The sequence below is a fragment of the Ascaphus truei genome, chromosome 10 (assembly GCF_040206685.1).
Source record: "Ascaphus truei isolate aAscTru1 chromosome 10, aAscTru1.hap1, whole genome shotgun sequence".
Taxonomy (NCBI): Eukaryota; Metazoa; Chordata; class Amphibia; order Anura; family Ascaphidae; genus Ascaphus; species Ascaphus truei.
Window position 1 is genome coordinate 43,760,216 of NC_134492.1, and position 24,105 is coordinate 43,784,320.

The 24,105-nt window shown below is 45.7% G+C and overlaps 1 protein-coding gene across 3 annotated transcripts in view; it reads right to left on the reverse strand.

Annotated features, from left to right (window-relative positions):
- PRKAB2 (protein kinase AMP-activated non-catalytic subunit beta 2) overlaps positions 1-18,490 on the reverse strand; it is a 32,659-nt gene extending 14,169 nt beyond the window's left edge. Inside the window, exons 1-5 of one of the 3 annotated variants that reach the window (XM_075616838.1) lie at positions 18,292-18,490; positions 7,850-8,017; positions 6,851-7,017; positions 5,925-6,018; positions 1,732-1,852 (exon numbers count right to left, since the gene is read on the reverse strand). In XM_075616838.1, coding sequence (XP_075472953.1) covers positions 1,732-1,852; positions 5,925-6,018; positions 6,851-7,017; positions 7,850-8,002 — 535 coding nt within the window. In that variant the 5' untranslated portion in view covers positions 8,003-8,017; positions 18,292-18,490. Of the gene's footprint in view, positions 1-1,731; positions 1,853-5,924; positions 6,019-6,850; positions 7,018-7,849; positions 8,018-12,556; positions 12,676-16,303; positions 16,373-18,291 lie in introns of those variants that run through there. The other 2 variants (XM_075616839.1, XM_075616840.1) reach the window with 2 other exon arrangements.
- Positions 18,491-24,105: the final 5,615 nt, after the last annotated feature.

A 24,105-nucleotide genomic window follows, 5' to 3' on the forward strand; every position in this document is an offset into this window, starting at 1 on the left:
AAGGGTCGCTGCCACTGTATCAATCACACTATGAATGTACAGAAATAATGTAAAAAAACTGAAAACACAACATTGAAAACGGGAAAAAATAAATAATACTGTAGGTAGGAGTTTGGATGACAATGGGGATAGCAAGACAAAAAGCATGGAGGGGAAGGAAGAAAAAAAGGGGGGGGGGAGAGAAGGAAGGGAGGTAGCAAAGAGGTGGATGAATGCCCCCCCAAAGGATTGCCTTTGTGCACGTAAGCTCTCCCAAGCTTGGGGAGACAAACAAAATTGACTTTGATGTGTGCTCAGCAGCAGTCAATACACACAGACACACAGACACACAGACACACAGACACACAGACAAATAGCCCCGATCCACGCTTGCAAAATTATGCAGGACACCCTGTGCTCATGCTTGGAGAGTTGGTGATGTCACCGCTCTCAGCGCGGACGCAGCCTAATTTTGCAAGCGCGAAAAGGGTTTTTTTTTTTTCAATGTGATTTTGATTACATCAGGCAGGGGGGGCCCGAGAAATTTTATGGATGAAAAGGGGGGCTCGGCATAAAAAGTTTGCTCACCCCTGCATAGGGTTTACACTCATGTATACATACTGAGGCTCAGACATGCACTCACTGATATGTACAAACATACATTCAATAGAGCAGAAACATTTGTGAAAGCTGGGCACTTAAGTAAATAAATCTTGTATTTAATTGTATGCTCCAAGACAAGTCCAACATGGACCACAACATTTTATCTCTTGGAGCACATGATTAAAGCTATGGTACACAGAGAACACGTCGCTCGCCACACAAAAAAAACACAATATAAACAATGGCTACCTGGTGCATGGGAGAAGGGAAGAGCATAGAACACACAAATAATCACAGAGATTACATAAAGCCCCCAATAGTTGCACTCACGGTAGATAACACTACAGGTGAAAGTGTCATAATAATGGAAGCCAAAAAATAGCCTAATCCCCTAGTGGGGTCAGCTGCAGAAGGTCACACTCAAAAAATGAAAATAATAAAGTTTTAATAATCTATAATAAAAACCGACGAAACACCATAAAAATGCATAGAGATGCATAGGAATAAAATCCCCAAATAGGTGGAGGAGAGAAATAGGCGATGTAAATATATCTCAAGCCTAAATCACTATTGCAAATAATAGTAATAGAGCTGTCCACTCGATACACAGACTCCCACAAGCTGTGTGTGATGCTGTTAGAGCACAAACCATGTTAAATATACAGCGACGGAATAATGCTTTTACTTCCCAAAGGACACAGTATACATCCTCTATTGGGTAATTATACGACCTGTTTTCCATTTGTGGTAGGTATCTTAGTGGACAGCCACAGCCCTGGGAAAGATCCGGAGCTGTTCTCGCCTCCAAACACCAACCGCATGAGCGTCATCCTGATGACGTCATCTACTACAAACGGAAAACACTTACACACAGGCTACCATGGGAGATTCGGTCACTTTTCCGGCAGCCTCCTGGCTATTCTAGGAGACAGGACCAGTTTTGACCTGAGGCCTCCTGAAGCCGCGGCCTGCTGTGGGTTTCTCCAGGTAACCAGTCCGAGCTTGCCCATGTTGTATCAAAAAATAAATTCAGCTTCTATGTATATGAAATGTGTGTGTATTATACATATTTACCCAAGATCACAAATACATGTAATGTACAAGCTTATGTATTGAAGATCAACACATTAACCGTGTCACTACTCCTACCTCTTCCTGATGTGTCAGAACTCTCCATTGAATCCAACTTCAACGCGTCAAAGACTTCAAAATCAGACTTCTTAACGTGAATCAAGTTGTTGATTGTCCCAAGCTGGCTGGTGACCACTGGCTTCGGGGAATAAAAAAGATGCATTACAGCAGCACGGTGCATGGACTCCTGGCCCTTAGTAGTGAATATGATCCGTGACCAAGCACTTCCGACAATCTGGGGCATCTTCTGTGTGAAGAACACAGACCCCAAAACCATACAGGCCTGTTATTTAATAAGCAGTGCTCAGCCATAAGACACCTTCCGGCATCAGACGGCATTGCACTGCTTAGTAAATATGGGCTAAAATGATTTAAGCGAATTGCCTGTAAGGTGCCTTGTGGATTAGCACCACTTAGTAAACCTGGCCCCTCATATGTTCAGCCTTTCCTTTCAAGGTAAGTGCTCCAAACTACCATCTGGTTGTGATCGTAGAAGTCGTCAGGCAGCCCAGCGGTAAGGTACAATATCCATTACAGAATGTGAATAGCCATTTACTTGCAGGGGACACCGGGGCTCTATATTCGCTTAGAGTTGAATTACACTTGAATCCGTCTAAGCTTAATGTATCAAGCAGGCTGGATTAAACATGAAAAGTAATACTTCATGAAAATGAACATGGTGCATTGTATCAAAATGTTCCCTCCCATTTCCCGCAGCTCTTCTTCTTACAGAGAACAGGAGTAAATTAGTCAGCATTTTTGGTGCTGTATGTGAGCAGCTGATTTTGTGCATTACCCACATCTGTGCCTTATAATCCACAGTAACAACCAACAGTATACTTATTCCCCACATTAGGGGGTTCTCTAGCGGTGTCTGAGGTCATTAGAGGCAGATGGTGTCCGATTTATCATTTACTAGCTGAAAGTACGCAGCATTGCTCGGGAATTCTAAGAAAGAAACCTCATTCCTCCCCTCCTCCTCTAACCTTCATTTCTCTCCCCCTCATCTCTCTCCCTCCCATCACTTTCCTTTAAAACCTTATGATATCCCCAATTCTTTCCGCCTCTCTCTCCTTCTCCAGCATTCTTACTTTCTCCTCACGTGCCAACTGACTGCCTCTCTTTCTTTCTCTGTCTGCTTTTTGTGTAGACTTTACAGCTATCTGACTCTCCTTTTCTGCCACCAGGCTATGTGCATTATGATGTCACCAGTATGATGCCACGTGCCAGATACATAACCTACCAGGTACAACACCCGGTGGCTGACTTGCTTAGAGAAACTATAATAACTCGTAGAATTAAAAATAGAATGGATCCAATTTCCCGACAAAAAACCTGCTCCCTGATCTCAGGAACCATCATGCAAAATGTGGTTACGATGTCTTAAGAGGTGTCCAAATGCATAGCAAACAGACAAACAACTTTCCAAAATGTATAGTAGATGGGAAGCCAATATTTTTGGCGTTTCCGCTGTATAAGAGGTTTTAGCTTGGCGGAAATATACTCTGTAAAAATTGACATTGCAGCATGTTAAGTTCGCACTTCGACTTGAACACGGGCAGCACGTGAGTAATTTCCCTCCTTTAGCATGTGCACTACATTTAAGAAACATGTTTAACAAGGATGGCAGAAGCATCTCAATGAGATGAGGTATAAACCTCGCCCCCTCCTCCCCCCCCCCACCGTCAGGGGCCCAGAGGTGTCCCAACCACAGTGATACCGACGGAGAATAAATACCTTTACAAACCGATTAGACGACTCCTATTCTTTTGGTGCCGATTTCTCTGACATAGACCTTTTACTCATTATGCATATAGTGATGTCAGAGTGATGTCTCTCCTCATTATAATATGAGTGTGCTAAAGCAGCTAGACATTAAAGCAGCAGTCCAAGCTGCCGGGTTTTATTTTTAAAATTTATTTTTTTCCCTTTAATATGCGCATCTATACAATCCACACAATGATAAGTAATTGGCTAAGTTGCCGATCGATCCATTCTCATGTGATCGATTCGGCTTCGGGGTTCACTAAATGGCTGTCAGTGCAGCAGAAGAGGACCAAAGATGCAAAGTTCTATGGGGAAGATCATGTGACCAGGCAGTCACTAGATACAATTCGTGCATTGCTAGAGAGAGCAGGGCTCAAAAAGGGGTGTGCCAGAGCCTGTTTCAGGCGAGGAAGGGGATGTAACTTGGTAAATGATTGCTACAGAAACAAGAAATGCTTGTTACATTATAATACATTAAAAATGTCATTCACGGTTATTATTATTATTTTTTATTATTGCTACACGTATTTTCTCATAGTACAGAACTGATTTATTAAGACAAAAGCCCACAAGGGGATATTGCTTGGTCTGCAGCTTTAATAGAATTGGGAGCATAGGGGTGATTAAAGATCAAGGACAAAGCGATTTAAATTCATAGCAATGAATATGATAATAAGATATAGTACCTAAATCTATTATTATGACACAGTATAACATATATAGTAAAAAAAAAGCTGTTAAATAACATTGTAAAAATGCTTAACCTTATGAAGTAGGTTAGGGAGCGATCCTAGGCAACGTAAAGGGTTTCAGCGCTAGCAGGTATTAACCGTATATGAATGAAAAAATAATGAGGTAACATTACAGTACATATAATGGATTAGTACTGTAACATTTAGCATAGAGGATCAATCTCGTACATAGCAATATTTACAAAGATTCAAAAGAGTATATACGATACATTATAGCTGTTTAGACAGATGTTCATACTGTAGTCTAGTGATACAACCTGGCAAATATCTGCAAGTTCATGTCTAATTACAGAAGTACATGTGAGATATTTTATTAGGCGGCTCTTAGTTAAAGTGCTGGAGTACCTACACCTGTGCTTTCCAACCTTATTATTTTTTTTTTATCTCTGGGCACTCCTAAACACAGTGCTCAGTTGCTGAGGCACCCCTACAACAGGACAGGGTCACCGAAAACACAGGACACAGAGACAAAGTCACAGGATACAGAGTCAGACAGAGTCACAGGAGACAGAGAGTCAGATGTGGCAGGAAGTCAGAGGGCGCAGGGAGTCACAGGAGTCAGAGGGGCAGAGAGTCACAGGAAACACACATACACACACCAACAGGACAGTCACAGAAATCATACACACAAACAGGACAGAATAAATACACACAGGACAGAGACACACAGCCTCACCTCTCTCTGGGCCATGCTGCTTCCTCCTCTGCTCGGCCCTGACATCTCCTTCTGTTTGGCTGCTGAGTAACGCAGTCAACTAAGGTGGAGGAAACTGTCCAGCCCGCTAGTAACTGCCCTGCATTCTCCCTGCTCTGGGAGATGGGGGAAATCCCGCAGCACCCTTTTGATCCTCTCACGGAACCCCAGGGTGCCGCGGAACCTTGGATGGAAAACACGGAACTACACTTTGGTTATACTGTTACAGTTTACGGATCAGAGTAGGTACGTCTCATATCAGAAGCGGCATACTATTTCTGATGGCTGCCAAAACGGCAAAGTCCTATTACCATAGTCATTGCTATGAATTTACAATCGCTTTGTCCTTGATATTCAGTCACCCCTATGCTCCCAGTTCTATCAACGTCTAGCGCACTCATATGATACTGACGAGTGACATCACTCTGACATCACTATATGCATCTCTGGAAGCAGGGGGTCCCCGAAGCTGAAATGAACGGAGTTCAGCTCCGGTAACCCCCTGCTTCAATTCTGTATTAAAAAATAGAACGAAAAAGTGTAGTGTGGGAGTGTATAGGAAGCCATCATTTTGCTGCCTCATTAAATGGGTATTGTGACTTCTAGACCGTGCTTAAAACCAGCCAAGTTATTTGCTAAAACATGTGCTACATTTGATATTCCTTACAATTATAGATTTGCCTAAATGACCTTGCTAGAAAATACAGCCCAACAGATGTGAATGTCAATCACTGGCTATGGGAATATAGTGTATGGTGTTGCGTCTCTGTAAACTGGGCACTCACAGAACTGGGTACAATGGCATAAGGGATATACATACTTATTATTTATTCTATACTGCTATTAAATATGTGCGTGTTACACTGCCCTGCTGTATTTGGTGTTGGGCTGAGTAGACTAACATTGGCATTTACTCATCTTACCAGCTCACTGGTCTCTTTGACGCCAGAGCCCAGAATAACTGTCAGTCAGGGTACAACGTGAGTGGTCTTATTTACCTCCGAAGGGTCATGAACCCATTGGCCGTCCACAAAAAACTTGTACTGGTGCTCTCCCTCGGGAAGGTCCAGAATGGCAACAAAGTCATTGTGGCTAGAAGACAAGTCCAATAATACTGAACATGGGGATATTGTGTATAAAATACATTGCATAATATTTTACATTTAAATTACAAATTTATACACAACCACGCAGACGTGTATAAATATTTATGCATATTATATATGTGTGTGTGTGTGTGTGTGTGTGTGTGTGTGTGTGTGTGTGTGTGTGTGTGTGTGTGTGTGTGTGTATTTATGTATACACGATTTTTTGTAGGAAAAGAAAATGGTCCTGTGATACATAATTCAGCATATATGGCAGAAAAAGCAGGAAGCCCCCTATAGAGAAGGGTCCCGCACTGTTCCTCATCATTTCCTAAAATGACTATGTGGAATGTTCTTTTAATCTCACAAAAAAGGTGTGAGATCTCTACCTGTAAGTTCCTCCATGTATTTAGTTAATACACATATACACATATACACACACTCGATCTCCAGAGCTAAAGTCTCAAAGGTGCAAGTCCTTCCCTGAGGTATTCCAGCACCATTTAAGATAATTTTATAATCACTGTGTGGAGTTTCTTGCTGATCCCTAAATTAAGGTACAGTACACAGATATTTATACAACTATGAGCCAAAAGGCTAGTAACTTTAATAACGAACATTTTGTCTCCCAATGAATATCATTACAAGTTATAACATTACACTTCTTTCTTAAAGCAGCTGCAAAGGGGCCATGTTTTTCTCTCTTAATCGGTGACACTTGGAGAGAAGAGGTAGGCTGAATGGGACTACATAGTGACCTAGGGGGCCACATGTGGCCCTCCAATTTATGGGATGCTCAGGGTTACATTTACACAGAATTTACTCACTACAGCCAATACCTTTTAATCAGTGGGATTTTGGTGCTCCAGTTGTTAAATGAGCCGGATATAAAGACGTCTCTGCCACCCTCTGACCAACGGATGACCGTGGGACGACCCTGCTGAGACAATTTCCCAGACTCCTCTGGGTCCTGAGGCCATGCTGTGAACTCCTTATCCCCGGGCACCTGTACAGGAAATAAAATCAGTAAACTGGCTATGAACTTGAGAAAAAGCGTGATTAGACTCGAAGAGCCTCACTGAATATTCAGGCCCAACTTTTATTGTGTAAAGAACTCTGAATAATATCATTCTAATGTTTCGTTGAAGTATTCTTTGAATTCTTCTGCTGGTTTTAATGCAAATGTCTCACTAACATTTTGACACTATCTCATGTAACTGGATAGTCCTGCTCTTCATCTAAATGCTCACTGTATAACACAAACACTGTAATAATGGTGGTTTCGTATGCAATTTAAATAAGTTATTCTTTTAATTGAGGATCGAATTATCCTTGTATACATCTGCCAGTTTCCTAACAGAAGTTTTCCTGTAAATTGGCAATCCCTCAATAGGACCAAAGTGTACTAATGCCAATGATCTGTTTAAGGGGTTACATGCGGACAACTGATGCCTTTTTACAAAATGATGATACTGATAAATATTTTTAAATACCTTTTTTTAAGTTAGTTTGTACGTTTGCAGTTTTATTTTGGTGCCTGAGGCACAGGGTTCATAGTTACTAACTGATGCTATTTCACAAGACACCTTCCAGCACCGCAAGACATAATACAATAGCACAGCTTAGAAAACATTGGCTAACGTGTCAAATTGACAGTTGACCCTGGGATTGTACTTGTTATAAAGGCAGTGTTACCACCAAGCTACTCTAGACTCTATAACAGCTACTATTCACTCTCTCTACGCTATTTGTCTACACCTCACTCATACTGGACATCCTCTCAGTTGTCTCTTTTCTAGGCTAAGCAGCCCTAAAATGCCTATGTTTTGCAGTAATACCTCGGTGCTGAAGATATTGGGATCGTCCGTGCTCCCCACCATTATCTTGTTTTGTTCTTGCTCTTTTGCAGACTGTGCGGTGGCCCCTTCTGCGCGGTGAGACTTGGATCCAGGCCTGTCTCCAGACAGACGGTCACTGGTTGTATTACCCATGATTGACCCCGACCACTGAAAGGAAGCACAGGGCAATGCTAGGGCCCCAAGTATCCAAAGTGCAATACCGGTGTTAGATGAAGTACTTTGGGGGAGATCTTTTTCATTCCATAGTTAATGTTTGTAAGACTATTGCTCTCGTCCTTCGTTGTATGAATCTTGGCTTGTATATATACGCTACTTCTTTAAAACAGGTCTTCTCAAATCTCCTTATCACAGACCACTTCATTGATAATAGTCATGTGGAGGGCCACCATACGTGCCTAGTTGCTAGCTGTGACTAAAAACACGTTTTACCGAGCAGACAGCACTCAGGTTAAGATTTGTAGAATATATATTTGTAGAAAAGACACAAATCACCAATTTTTCGGACCCACAAATGGGACCTTCCTCAGGGTGGTGCACCACCCTGAGGAAGGTCCCGTTTGTGGGTCCGAAAAATTGGTGATTTGTGTCTTTTCTACAAATATATATTCTACAAATCTTAACCTGAGTGCTGTCTGCTGATTCCCGTGCGAACGTTATCGTATGCTTACCTACTTATTATGGGACATGCACCTATTGTGCTTCATTGGAGTGCCGGCTGTTCATCTTTCTATATATATATATATATACACTAGCTGAGAGACCCGGCGTTGCCCGGGATGTAAATGCGTAATAGGTAGTATTATTTTTAAATCGTGGAACAATAGGTGAGTATTTGTTGTAAAGGTTGGATAATAATGTTGAAAAGAAAGATGGAATAAAATGTAATACGATGTTGTTTAAAAATGGTTTATTGTAAACACACCACAGTACAATGTATATTTTGGTGACATAACAGATGTAAAAATGTGAGGCGTGTGTCCTGCTAGGGTGTGAGGCGGCAGGTGGCGCGTGGGTTGTGAGTGCTGTCTGTGAGTGGGGGTCCTGCTAGGGTGTGAGGCGGCGGGTGGCGCGTGGGTTGTGAGTGCTGTCTGTGAGTCGGGGGCCTGCTAGGGTGTGAGGCGGCAGGTGGCGCGTGGGTTGTGAGTGCTGTCTGTGAGTGGGGGTCCTGCTAGGGTGTGAGGCGGTGGGTCAGTGATGTCGGTGCGTAGGGGCGGGAGGCAGCAGGTGTGTGTGGCGGCAGGTATGTGTCGAATGTGGCGGGTGTCTGTTGAGTGTATGCAGCGGCTGTGAGGCGGTGGGTGAAAGGCAGAGGCGGGCGGAGTAAGGGCGGGTGAAAAGCAGAGGCGGGTGGGCGCGAAAGCAGAGGAGGGGAGGCAGGAAGGCGAAGGGTGGTGGGAAGGGGTGGAGGAGGGGGGAAGGGGTGGAAGGGTGGGAGGGGGTGGGAGGGGGGGAAGGGGGGGGAAGGGGTGGGAGGGGGGGGAAGGGGTGGGAGGGGGGGAGGGGGGGAGGGGGGAAGGGGGTGGGAGAGGGGGAAGGGGGTAGGGTGTGGGAGGGGGGAAGGGTGTGGGAGGGGGGAGGGAAAGGGGGAGGAGGGGGAGGGAAAGGGGAGTGGGGGGAGGAAAGGGGAGTGGGGGAAGAAAGGGGAGTGGGGGGGGAAAGGGGAGTGGGGGGGGGGGAAAGGGGAGTGGGGGGGGGGAAAGGGGAGTGGGGGGGGGGGAAGGGGAGTGGGGGGTTGGAGAGCAGTGGGCATATGTATTGTCATAATTTATGTATGTGCATGTCCCCCCCCCCCTCCGTGCGTCCGTCCCCCTGCTGGTTCGGCTGGTGGCCCCCCCCCCATTCCCCGTGACTCGGCCCCCCCCCCTCCCCGCGACTCCCCCCCCCTCCCCGCGACTCCCCCCCCATTCCCTGTTACTCGCGGCTCGCCCCCCCGTTTCCTGTGACTCGCGGCTCGCCCACCCCCGTTCCCTGTGACTCGCGGCTCGCCCCCCTCATGTTCCCTGTGACTCGTGGCTCGCCCCCCCCCGTTCCGTGACTCGCCCCCCCCCCGTTCCCTGTGACTCACGGCTCGCCCCCCCCCCGTTCCCCGTGACTCGCCGCTCCCCCCCCCTGGCGCCCGCTTGGGTGCCGTCCGGCTGAGTGAGGCGTGCAGGCGGCGGCAGGAAGCGCCCTGTGTGGGCCTGAGGCGCGAGGCTGCGCGCCTGAAATAGGAGTTACTGGCGACATAAGCTGAGGCGGGACGCGCAGTGCTGTGACTTACCTGAGGGGGAGGTGGCGCCGGGGAGGTAAGGGAGCGGCTGGGGTAGGAGGGCCGCGCTTCCCGTCCGGAGCCGGTGCAGGGCGGCGCACGTGATGGGGGGGGGGGGGGGGGGGGGCGGACAGAGGGTGTGTGTGTGTGTGTGTGTGTGTGGCCCGTCACTCCGCCTCAGGCCAATGAGAGGTGTGCGGGGGCGGGCGGCCCAAGGGACCAATGAGATTTCCCCTAGGGACACCGGAAATCCAGACAGGCATACAGTGCTTTCACTAATATAGTATAAGATGTGTGTGTGTGTAGTGTGTGTGCATATATACGCCTTATTTATTTAACCCCTTCAGAGCACTTTCACACACTTCACAAAGTTCAGTCCATAGGACAATAAGAAATTGCATATATTCAGTGTAGGTACCTGCTAAACGGAGGATAACTTGACGAGGTTGGAGGCTTGGATCTGTTTTGATCAAAAGATGCAACCAAATGACTCCTTTGTTACACAGACTTGGGTTCTAAATGTAACAAAGGCACTAGTATATTTTAGCCCAATTGGTAGGAGTGCAGGGATTGTTCTTCGTTTTCCATAAATGTAAGGCCAATCCTTTTACCCGCTGCATACGTCACAAAGGCAGGAGCGCAGGAAATAAGTACAGTATCTCAATAATGTAAAGCCTACTGATTAAGATACTGATGTGCACTCTCTGGGAGCCGGGGAGGGAGGGTTACAATATGTATGTGTGTACTGTGTATGTATGTACAGAGATTATATATATATATATATATATATATATATATATATATATATATATATATATATATATATATATATAATCTCTGTACATACATACACAGTACACACATACATATTGTAACCCTCCCTCCCTATGTGTGTGTGTATGTATATATATATATATATATATATATATATATATATATATATATATATACATACACACACACATACACACACACACACACACACACTGTGATGGGATTGGGGCACGCACTTAAATAGTATAGACCTGACTACTGGAGAGGATGCTACTATCAGAGTACCTATACTTGTTCTGGCCCTCTAGCCCCTTGTAGCTAAGGGGTAGGGTCAGGCAGGTTAACTCACTCCCTTTAGATGCAAATTGAGTCCTTCTGTCTTTCTGTTCTTTTATTGCAAAACAAACAATCACAACAGATGAGGGGAACTGTGGGTGAGTGGCATATGTGGGGGAGAGGTAAATTAAGAATGCCTGTATGGGAGAGGCAGTAAGATGTGTGTACTCACAGACTGCTGGATCCAAAAGGAAGTGAGCTAGTCTGTACAATCAGGATATAGTGGGACTAACCATACAACCAGGGTTGCTGGGAGAAACCAAACAGGGGTCTGTGCAGTAGTTACTAGGCAATGGGCAAACTAGGGAGGGAAAGGAGTAACAAAAGTGACAACAATGTGGCAACTTAGGCCACGCTTATAGTCCTTGCTCCGGCGACACGACGTGTGACATAATTCGTCGCCATTGTAGCATAGATTTTTGCTTATAGTGTTAGAGGCAAGTGACGGTGACCGGGGGGCATGGTGGGGGCGTGGCTGTGACCGGTTCGCCCTCATTGGCTGAACTGCTCACGTAGCCGCTGACGTCACGCTGCGGTCACTGAAAAATCAATTTTTATTGACTTCCAGTGATCGCGACCAATCCGTCGCATCACTCCTACTTTAGGCGCACGTGACGGATTCAATACACTTATTTTGACGCGACGTCGCGTCGCCGGGACTATAAGCGCGGCCTTACACTGGGGAGTGCTGGTAGCCTGAGAGCAGAGAAAATAAATAATCCTGTTTCAGGACAGTACTGTATAAAAATAACAATGTGATACACACACCATAAATATGCAAGAGAATACCTTTTATTGGCCCCCACGTTTCGGCTACACTCTGCAGCCTTTATCAAGATGCATACCGATATCCTGGCAGCCATAGAAATGCCACAGACAGGCGAGAGCAAGTGAATATTGAAAGGTTTTATAGGACCACCACTTCAATCTATAAGAACTAGGATATTGATCTCAAAAACACTGATATTCTGGCACGGTAGAAATGGGCGAGAGCAAGTGAATTTCAAAGGTTTAAAGCAGCAACCAGCACTACTTGTGACATGTACAGTATATAGGAAGTGGGTGCTCCAGAGACGGTGAAATCTTCACGCAATGACATCAATGATAATTCAAATATAGGGCTCATGCATATGACACTAGTATGGAGTGGGTATATAATAAAGTGTGATATGTGAGTGACCAGTCAATAATCAATATAACTTCTCCTGAAGGAAACAATCAAAAATGCTAGATATCACCTTGATGCAACCTCATTGGAGGAAATATAACACATACTGGTACTCATCCATGTCCATAAATCACATTAAAATATCTTGAAGAGATCTTACCCACGCCTTGAGTCTTGGAGAGTCCGTGATGGCATGCCAAGCTGCTGATGCAGAAGTCCAATAGTAGAAAAAAACTTGATACTCCTTGATAAAGGACAATCGTGTCTGAAACGCGTAGGAGGGATTTCACCTCCTTTGGGTGATGTTTTGTACTTGTGCTGAATAAATAGAATTTTATCTTTATACCAACTGACTCCCTGGCAGTGCGCTGCTTTCCTCTTTTTTTCCCCTACTGTTGTACTTGTGAAACATGGTTAAATGACAGAGGAGTGGGTATATGACTAAATACTATTACAGTAGGGCCCCACTCATACGGCGGGTTCCGTTCTAGGCCGCCGCAGGAAAGCGAAAAATCGTCGAAAAGCAGAACATAGCATTTGCTACAGTATGTCCACCGGCGATTTTTCGTCTTTCCCACCCCTTCTGTGCATGCGCAGACTCGGCCGTCCCCCTTCTGCGCACGCACAGACTCGGCCGTCCCCCTTCTGCGCATGCGCAAACTCAGCCGCTTCCCCGTTCTGCGCATGCGCGACCTCGGCCGTCCCCCTTCTGGGCATGCGCAGACACGGCGGCCCCCTACTCGGTGCCGCCGTATTGGCGGATCGGCGAGAAGCGAAACGCCGAGAAGCGGGGCCCAACTGTACTTTAAATGCCACAATGCCCCCACGTTATTTATTTTCAGACTCGTAACCAGGAAATCTCCCGAGCTGAACCGCGCTTTTCTCCACTCCGATTTGCAAGATATTAACCTTTTCATGTGCTGGTAAAATGAAAGTTAAAAAACAGGCTGGTCAATGGGGTCATCTCATTGAAAGCTGGGACATCGTGTCTCTATGTCGTCACCACTTCCTATTGCCGGCTGTTAACGATGAAATAAAAAATAAACGAGTAGGTGGGTTGCTGCTTTAACTCTTTGAGTACCCCAGGATGTAGTCAATAGGGTCTGGCACTCAAATTGTGCCAAGACATAACGGCTACGTCATGCCCAAAAAGTGTTTTTTCTTTTGTTTTGATCACGTTCCCATGGAGCGTTACCAGGTTAAAGTAGCAGAACGCGGGTTTCTTTTTTTAATCAGTGGGAAGCAGGGGGCCTCCAGAGTTGAAACGCTCAGGAGACCCCTTGCTTCCCGAGTTACAGACCCTCTATAGAAGGCTCCGCAGGTTTAATGGTCCTGGTGCCGCGAGTCTATAGGAAGCCATAAGAGATTACGTCACTGCTTCCTATTACACCACCATTATGTTAGCCACGCACAGTCCAGCCGGATCTGCTACCGGCACCCTCTATGGAGGTCTGTATCTCGGTAAGCATGGGGTCCCCGGAGCTGAAATTAGCGCAGTTCAGCTCCAGAGACCCCCCAGCTTCAAACATTTTAAAGTAGCGCCACGGTCAAAAGCGGTGAAGTCACCACGCTGTGCCGGAGGGGCCGTGGCACAAAGGTTCCGCGGGCCCCTTCCAGCACTCAAAGGGTTAAGCACCATCACTTAAGTCTTCAGGGGCCACAGAAAACCCAGGCAGCACGCTCTGAGAACCTAAACTACAAAGCAGTTTGTACGTGGTTGACACTTTTAATAAATAATAAGTAAATTTTTACTGGAATCATAAAAATAAATGTTTAACATTTAGTACCTTTAATCTCACTGTAGCATGTGACCATGATGAGAAAGTAAAAATATAGGACATTTGTGGAAATAGAGGTCAAACAACTATCATTTTTATAACATTTTTTCTGATTAACTCTTAATGTTGGCACGTCTTATCTTTTATCTTTATGCACGCTCATTTCCCCCCCCCCCCCATTCCTTAAAAGAACAAAAAAACGAGTTAAAATATCAAAACTATTTATTATTACAGCAAATACAAATATCACTTGTGAGCACACTCACGTGTCTCAGACAGGTCTGCAACGCTGCTTTTCACCATTATCTGCTAATACAGCGGTGCGCAAACTCCCTGCGCCTGCGCCCCCCTTACCTGCTGCCTCCTCGGTCGCGCCCCCCCTCGCCTCTAATAATGCGTCAAATGACGCTGAAGGGTCATGTCACGTGACCCGCGGCGTCATTTGATGTCATGTCTCCATGGTAACGGGCGTCATTTGACGCCGCGTTACCATGGAAACGCGTGGACAAGAAGCCGGTAAGTACATTTACAGAGGCCTCGCGCTCTTAGCGCGGGGCCTCTGTAACCGCCGCGTGGCCCGCGCTCCCCAGTTTGCACACCGCTGTCCTAATATACAGTGCTTTGTGCAGCTATGGATTCTTGGAAATTACATGCAGATGAGCACACAGTGTCACCTTTTGCTTCAAATCCGTTTTAACATCATTACAAAAATAGTACGCACTGTCAGATACTTTCAAATCATATTTTGGGAAGGAAATAAATTGTGTAGAATTATGCAAAGTATTACACAAGATGCAAACCAATAATGACTCCAGTTGGTTTTGGGGTGTGTGTGTGTACATTGCCCTACTGTCCATCCACTTCGTCCGCACCCCGGTGAGAGTGCCCCCTAATGTACAGAGGGGGGTGCTCCGGCGGCTCGGACGCCTCCCTGACTGACGCAGCGCTTCCGCAGCCCCCCCCCCCCCCCGCGCACTCTCCCCAGCCTCCGCTGCTGGTCGCAGCCACAGCGGAAGGTAAGGGGGCGAAGGGGGACCTGGCCACATATATATATATACACACACACACACACACACACACAAACACACGTGTGTATGTAGTATGTGTAAATATCTACACACAGATCATATTCATTTAGAGTCTAGTCTTGAGCTGGAGCAGAAATAGTGGAAATGGGAAATGTAAAAAACACATTCCTTACATCAGGGGTGGCCAACTCCAGCCTCAAGGGCCACCAACAGGTCAGGCTCAATCAGTGGCTCAGTCAGGATTACCACCTGTTGTGAAGCAGGGATATCCCTAATACCTGGCCTGTAGCTGGCCCTTGAGGACTGGAGTTGTCGCCCGTGCCTTACATGAACCCACATCATATACAGTATTTCATTTATTCAGCAGGGGTATTTTAAAGTAACCTTTGTCTTTCGTATAATCCCGTCAGCACCAGGACCCAGTATACCCAGTATACCCAGTATACCCAGTCCTCCGGTGCTGTACACTGCGACCCTATTGGATGAGACATTCTTCCCAGCAGGGATTTCCTGCTCCCTACCATTATACAGGAATACAGGAATACAGGACTACTGTTTCTACCTGCAGAGACTGCACTCCTTTCTACCTTTTCTTTATTTTTACAGCTACTGCTGCTCTAATCCATGTACATGGTATCACTTTATGGTTAGGGTCACATAACAAAAGCATAATATTATACTATTTTAACATTAGGAAACTATTTCTTGACCCGTGTCCTAGTTATCTTGGCACTGTGTCCTGACATCGCTGTAGTAACCGATTATGATTAACCCACCAATGCAATAAAAGGTTCAGCCTGTAATACGCTGTGTGGCTTGTAACCTGTCTTATGCATCCCTGGAGTCCCTGGAAAGGCGAAAGAAGTTCAACAAGTGGCATTTTTATTTACTGTACGGTGGAGGCAGTGGCGCAGCTAGACATGCGCAGGCCTCCGGGCAAACAACATTTCAGGGCCCCCTCGTGTCTCTCACGTATTTCTTTTCCTTCTTATGTATTTCTCTCTTGTACTTAACTTTCTCTATGTGTGTCTCTTCCTTCCTGTCTTCTTCCCTCTCATGTCTGTTTTTACCCCCATGATTTAACTCTTCCCTCCCTCTCACCTTTCCCAGCCTGTCTCTCAGGCTGCAGCTCGTCCCACGCTGCTCTACTTGAGGCCCCGCCCCCTGACCTAGGCCCCGCCCCCTGACCTAGGCCCCGCCCACCTGCAGAGGCTCTGCAGAGGAAGGAATTTCCCCTCTGTGCTTCCTGCATCTCAGGGCCCCGCCCCCTGACCCAGGCCCCGCCCACCTGCAGAGGAAGGGATTTCCCTCTGTGCTTCCTTCCTGCATCTCAGGGCCCCGCCCCCTGACCCAGGCCCCGCCCACCTGCAGAGGAAGGGAATTCCTCTCTGTGCCCATCTCAGGCCCAGCAATTTGCCTCCGACAGGGGGGGGAGAGCGGACCCCTAAGAGTGCGGGCCCCGGGCTATAGCTATGCCTCTGGGTGCAGGGTTTGTCACTTTTTTTTTACCCGCCCTAAGTTATTTAATGTCTAGTTATACCCACGCACTTTAACCCAGGCTGTGCTGAAAGGCTGTGTAATGCACCAAGCGTAAGCTTATAGAGATCCATGTTTAAATGCATAAAAAATATAGCGACTCACTGTGCTCATTTGCATGTAATTACCCAGAATCCCTAGCATTGTATGCCAAGACAGTGGTGCGCAAAGTGGGGGGCGCGAGACTGACTGCGGGGGGGGCGCTGTGTTTACAGAGGCCCCGTGCGCTTCCCGAAGACACTTAAATTAAGTGCCGGGGGAGCTGCAGGGCCTCTGTAAACCTAACTTACCATGGCTCCGGCAGCTTCTTACATTCGTCACCATGGCAACGCGGCATCAAATGACACAGCGAGGTCATGTGACGTCATGACGCTGCAGCCGACTCCGGAGCCGGGGTGAGCGCGGAGAGAGGGAACCGCCGGCAGGGGGGCGCAGGAAAAAAAAATTGCGCCCCCCCCTGTGCTAAGAGATAATGGTGAAAAGCAGGGTTCCAGACCTGTCCGGGACGTGTGAATGTGCTCACAAGTGATACTTCTATTTGCTGTATAACATGGATAAGAAGAAAAGAGTGACACACGGTGCTCATTTGCATGTCATTACCCAGAATCCCTGGCTGCAGCGGAAGCACTGTTTGCTAAACGATAATGGGGAAAGACCGGGTTGCAGACCTGTGTGAGACATGCAAATGCATCACAAGTGGTATTTTTTTTTACTGTACAAAGAAAATAATAATTTTTACTTTTCATAACCCTTTCATTCTATTTTACAATTTTTTTCCCTTCAATAACTTAAAATTATAATACAGTGAGATTTATGTTAATTAAAAAATATTTATAATAAACTTATACACAAGTTAGTTATACACCGTTAAAAAAAAAAAAGTTTTAAGATGTTCCCAAGCTAAAAACAAACTTCTCTGTGAAAAAATAAAAAATACAACATTTTTGTCTATTTTACTGACAAGATTTTAACGTTTCAATGTGTCTTTAACGCTGAGCAATGCAGTGCAGGCCCCGTTAGCAATTAAAGAGTTAACGGCGCGTACATATACTTTTTTACATGACGCATTTTATTTGCTGGAAACCAATAGTTTTACAAGCTACCGACATATTACAAAAAATTAGTCTGCGAAGGAAAAGCGTAATTTTTGTTTTCCAAATATAGCCTTATTTATTTGTAAAAGTTATTTTGATATTGTTATTTTTTCTGACCCCTATCTTGGAGGGACTACCCTTTTTTTAAGGAATATGGGACTGCTTTTAGCCAACCACGAAACAAAATTCAAGGGAATTCACAATATTACAAGAGTCCGCGCAATTCGTATTTTATACGTCTGCATTTCTACTGAAGAAAAACAGCACAGGGTGAGTTTCACAACTAAGTATGTGAAAAAGCAATGCGCTGCAGACCCCCAACAGGGTAATGAGCTGAATTTTCCCAACATGCCCCTGTGCTCACGCTAACTTGGCACTGTATGCCACTTGCTGACCTCATGTAATAATTACATTTACCAGCTAATAGCTCCAAAGTGCAGGTACGCTAATGCAACTCACCCTGTTTGCTGTTCAGGACGTCCCCGGAGTCTCTGGGGAAGCTCTTGCTCTTGAGCAATGATTACAGCTCCTTGCTGTTATCTGACACTCTGGCACATGCCGAACCTGCTTGTCAAAGGCAGCAAATAGCATCTATGGTAGCCCAGCTGGGCAAAACGTTTTAACTTGCAGGCAACGCCAAGGCCTGGATCAGTCCACCCCAGGAGTATATCTCCTGCCATCTAGTGGAGAAAAGAATAAAAGTGCAGTGCCACTTGAAGCAATCCCCCATTTTTTGTTTATTTACCACCTGTAGCAGATCCGTTTCCCCCGACCCCTGGTGACCCTCCGGTTCCCGAGATATTTACTTTTTTTGGTGCTGGTGTTTAACGCAAAAAAACAACATATGGCCGGGCCGCTGGGGCACCAATAAAAAAGTCCTAACGTCATCTCCGACGCCATTGCAACTTTCTACTGGCGAGCCTTATACTGTGGCCATTTTGTGGCCACCGAGCAAGTATTCTTTTTTTTTTTATTTACCTGATCCAGGGGACTGATCTGTGGTCCCCCGACCTCCCAAGGACCCCCAAACGTTGAGCAGTTTTGTTCACTGGGCAAGTAGACAAAATGGCCGCAGGGTCACTCCAGTGGTCAACAGAAAGTTGATGACGTTGCAACATTCTGTTGGTGACCCGGCTGCTATATTTGTTGTTTTTTGTGTTTAAAACGACACAAAAATTACGTTTTAAACACAGACAGGTGTAGTTACTTCCATAACTTCAGCTTCCACCCCACTCATACAAAAACGAGCCATCATACACAGCCAGGCTATAACATACTGCAAATACAAATATAGGATAAGTATCTGTCATCTAAACTCTAAATTTAGCATGGGTTGAACTTGATGGACATACTATATGTCTTTTTCCAACCTCATCTACTATGCAAGTATGTAACTATGTAATATTACTGCATATGCTCTGACACTAAAGGCAGAAACAAACCCCTCACAACCCTGACTGAATCATTCAGACAGAAGAAATATTAGCAAAAGACTATTGCCACAACAATCACCACAAGGCCCACGAGAACACCTGCTCCAATACAAAAAGAAAAAAACCAAGCACACGCATACCACTAGTGGCTACATAGAGGGGAATGTGAAAAATAATCAAAGATCTGCAACCTATGGTGACAGAGGATGAAACATTAAATTACATCTTCCCCAAACCTCCCACCATTGCATTCTGGCAACCGTCAAACCTCAGACAGAAGTTAGTCAACAAAAAACTTCATAACAAACTCAAGGACGCTAAGAATGGCACAAGGCCATGCAATATAAACTAAGGTTGCCAGGTGTCCATTATTGAACCGGATTGTCCTGTATTTGGACGCTCTGTCCAGTAACAAATGAGAGGTAATACTGGACATGTGTGTGCATACTGGTATTACCTCTCTGGGTATAGTGACCTGACCGGCTTGGGGGGGCTGCAGAATTTCCCAGAGCAGGGAGAGAGCAGGGCTGTTGTTAGGGGGCTGGGCAGGTTCCTCCATCCTGATGCATTACCAAGCAGCTGCCAATCAGGAGGAGGTGTCAGAAGCCTGGAGGTAGGGCCAAGGAGAGGAGGAAACAGCATGGAGCGGAGTGTGTGTGTGTTTGTCTCGACCGCGTCGCCCCTTTCACCATTATTGTTCAGTATTTTTTGAGGAGCCGCCTGGCAACCCTAAATATAACACACTGCAAACTTTGTAAACATATGTAGCCCTCTTTATTATTTATTTATTTATAAAATATTTTACCAGGACATAATACATTGAGAGTTATCTCTCGTTTTCAAGTATGTCCTGGGCACAGAGTTAAGACAAATAATACATGGTTACAAATAGTTACATAAATGAACAGGGTATACATTATATACAAGACATTGCATGCACAGTTAAAGATAATAAATATTCTGGGCGTATGAAACAGTTACAGACCAGATTAAAATGTGTGACAGCCTTAGATTTGAAAGAACTTAAACTGGTGGTGGATGTGAGAGTCTCTGGTAGGTTGTTCCAGTTCTGGGGTGCACGGTAAGAGACGGAGGAACGTCCGGATACTTTGTTGAGCCTTGGGACCATGAACAGTCTTTTGGAGTCTGATCTCAGATGATAGGTGCTGCATGTGGTAGGGGTGAGGAGCTTGTTCAGGTAGCTGGGTAGCTTGCCCATAAAGAATTTGAAGGCAAGACAGGAAAGGTGAACTTTGCGCCTAGACTCGAGTGATGACCAATCTAGTTCTTTGAGCATTTCGCAGTGATGTGTGTTATAGTTGCATTGGAGAACAAAACGGCAAATTGAATTGTAGAGGGTGTCAAGTTTGCTAAGGTGGGTTTGAGGTGCCGAGCCATATACTATGTCTCCATAGTCAATAATTGACATTAACATCTGCTGTGCGATATGCTTTGCTTTCTGACCAGGAGACTTAGGGAGGATTTGTTCCTGTAAAGTACCCCTAGTTTGGCATAGATCTTGGTTGTCAGGGTATCAATGTGCATTCCGAATGTTAAGTGGGAGTCCAACCACATGCCCAGGTATTTAAAACTAGTAACAGGAGTTAGGGTGGTGTTAGTGTTGGTTCTAATCTGGAGCTCAGTCGCTGGAAGCTTTACAAATGTAGTCTTGGTCCCAAATACCATTGTTACAGTCTTGTCAGTGTTTAAAAACAGTTTGTTTTGGGAAATCCAGTTTGAGTCTCAAAAAGTCAGACTGAAGTACGTGTTCAAGGTCGGAGAGGCTACGGCTGTGTGCATATAAGATTGTGTCATCTGCATACATGTGTATTGAAGCTTCCTTACAAGCTGTGGGAAGATCATTGATGAACACTGAGAAGAGTAGGGGCCCCAGAACAGAGCCTTGCGGGACGCCACAGGTGATATCCAGGGGGTTGGAGTTAGAGCCTGAGATGGACACATGTTGGGATCTACCTGATAGGTAGGACTGAAACCAGTTTAAAGCGTGCTTCCCTATTCCAGAGCTCTGGAGTTTGTTAAGCAGGATAGCATGATCAACAGTATCAAAAGCCTTTGCAAAATCTAGGAATATTGCACCAGTGAGTTGACCACGTTCCATTCCACACTGGATTTCATTGCAAACTTTTAGCAGGGTAGTTACGGTAGAGTTTTTGGGGCGAAACCCAGATTGGAATTGGCTAGGGAAATTTGTCTTGGTATAGTAATCGCTTAGTTGGGAGTGGACACCCTTTTCCATGACTTTGGATAGGATTGAGAGAAGGGAGATTGGTCTGTAGTTTGAGACAGTGTTTTTGTCCCCACTTTTGAAGTTTGGGACAACTCTAGCAGTTTTCCAAGTCTTAGGGATATGGCCTGCAGACAGGATAGAGTTGACTATGGAAGCAATTGGTTTGGCAATGGCTGGGGCACCAAGTCGTAGGAACCTAGATTGCAGTAAGTCAGATCCACATTGGCTGCTTAGTTTTAATTTGATGAGCGCTTGTGTAATCTCCTCTTCAGATACTGGGCCAAATTAAAAATTGTGGGCAGTGTTGGGAGGGGGTGGGGCTATATGGGTACTCCGAGGATGAGATTCAGGTTTGTGGTTTGGGTTGCGTTTCATTAATAAGTTAGTAGCACACCCCACAAAGTAGTCATTGAATGCATTTGCAATGTCGGTGGGATTTGTCAGAGTAATATCCCCCTTAGTGATATTACTTGGCTGTTGATGGTTAAAAGGCTGGAATATGTTGTTGATAACCTTCCAGAAGTTAGCTGGGTTTGATGTATTCTGGAGGAGATTGTCAGAGTAATATTGTGCTTTTGCACGACTTGTTTGCCTTGTGCACATGTTCCGCATGCATCTGTAGTGATTGAGATCCTTGGTAGTGCCAGTTACTTTGTGGCTTTTCCACAAGGCATCCCTGAACTGGTAGAGTGCTATGTCAGGTGTTACCCATGGAAGGTGGGCACCCCGTACCCTTATTCTGCGTAGTGGAGCATGGGTAGCACAGAGTTTTAAGAACTCGGATTGGAAATAGTCAAGCGCAGAATCAGGGTCGGGAATTAAGTCGATTCTGTGCCAAGGGCAGTTGGTAAGGTCAGCCAGAAACTGTTGTGGGTTAAAGTTTCTAAATGTTCTAGTGAGGAGAACTTTAGTGCTTGATTGGGGCGGTTTAACTGTCCTTAACACAGTACACTATTGCATGGTCACTGAAAATGTCAGGAAGGATGCCAGAGGATTGGATTCTGCTGGGATTTGAGGAGAGAATCCAGTTAAGGAATGGTTGTGCGATTTCAGGTTTGTTCGTGTGGGTTGGGAAATGAGTTGCGATAGGTTAAGCGATTTAATTAGTGTGTGGATTTTGTGGTTTTTAGGGTCAAGCCAATTGAAGTTAAAATTCCCAAGAACTAGCAGCTCACTCATTTCCCCCTAGTGTAAAGAGTCTACTGGTGCTGGCATTTACCTGTTGGATCACGGAGGTCCCAAACCCGGGGTGATATAGCAACAACAATCTCGATGCAGCGCATCCACCTTAGAGGGATCCCAACATAGTGGGAGGAGCCCCTCACAGGAACCAAAATTCCGATACACACACAGTATATAATAACAATAACCTTTACTTAGACATATACAAATACAAAGAATGTCCCCGGCGCAAAGTGTGGTGATGATGATTACAGTACCATATCGAAAGACAGTCCTGGTTGAAAAGTCAGTCCTGGTAGTAGAATGATTCATCAACAGTGTGAGGTAGATTTTCCTCTAGGCGTGTTTCCCTTGTGTTGTCTGCAATAACAGATAAAGAAAACACACCATTGCGCAGTATACAGACTTAATTGCCCCAACCTGAAGAGGAAAATCCCTATTTACAGGATATTTTCTTGTTCATTCGGGGGAGAGGATCTGTTCTTTGGCTCTCTTCCTCCACCTTGATCTCCACGGGCCCCTCGTGGTTCCTAAGGTGGCTCTCTTCAACTCGGTCTGCGTCGTCCCAGGAGCAGCATACACCGCAACAGCCGTGGTTGGAGAAAATTAAAAGACAGCCTAGTGTACTCCGCAAATTTTATTTAACAATGTTAAAAAGCAGCGATGTTACACTCACATTTTGCGAGGGCAAACATGCCGCTCAAGAATGCCGTCCGCAGCCTGAGTCCACTCGATGGTGTGTTGTTCACGAGGTCGCACGCCAACCGATGACGTCAGTAGCGCAGCGCCCGGAGTTCTCCCCACACCACGAGATGCAACGCAGGTGACGGCTTACAACGTGCACTGTACCATCTACTTCAAACAAAGGGTCCTGCAGAAGATGCAGTGCTGATCCCACATCTGTTGCAGATTAAATGGGGGATGATCTGTTATGCATTCGTTTCCCAATCAAGATCCCCCAGTGGGACCAGCTTTGTAAGATCCACAGGTCACCTTTTTTTCTGTTTTTTTTTTTTTAAAGGATTAAGTGGATCCACCTATTGAAGTTCCTAGGATCACCTTTTGTCACACCTGTGTGACCTGCAGATCTAATTTCAAGACAGATCAACTGGAGGATCACTACACATCACCTTTTTGTAGGGTCCTCAAAATCACCCTATCTGGTCATCTGTGTAGGATCCAACAGACCACCCTTGTAGGATCATCTGGTCACTTTTTGTGGGATCCAACAGATGTGGGATCAGCACTGCATCTTCTGCAGGACCCTTTGTTTGAAGTAGATGGTACAGTGCACGTTGTAAGCCGTCACCTGCGTTGCATCTCGTGGTGTGGGGAGAACTCCGGGCGCTGCGCTACTGACGTCATCGGTTGGCGTGCGACCTCGTGAACAACACACCATCGAGTGGACTC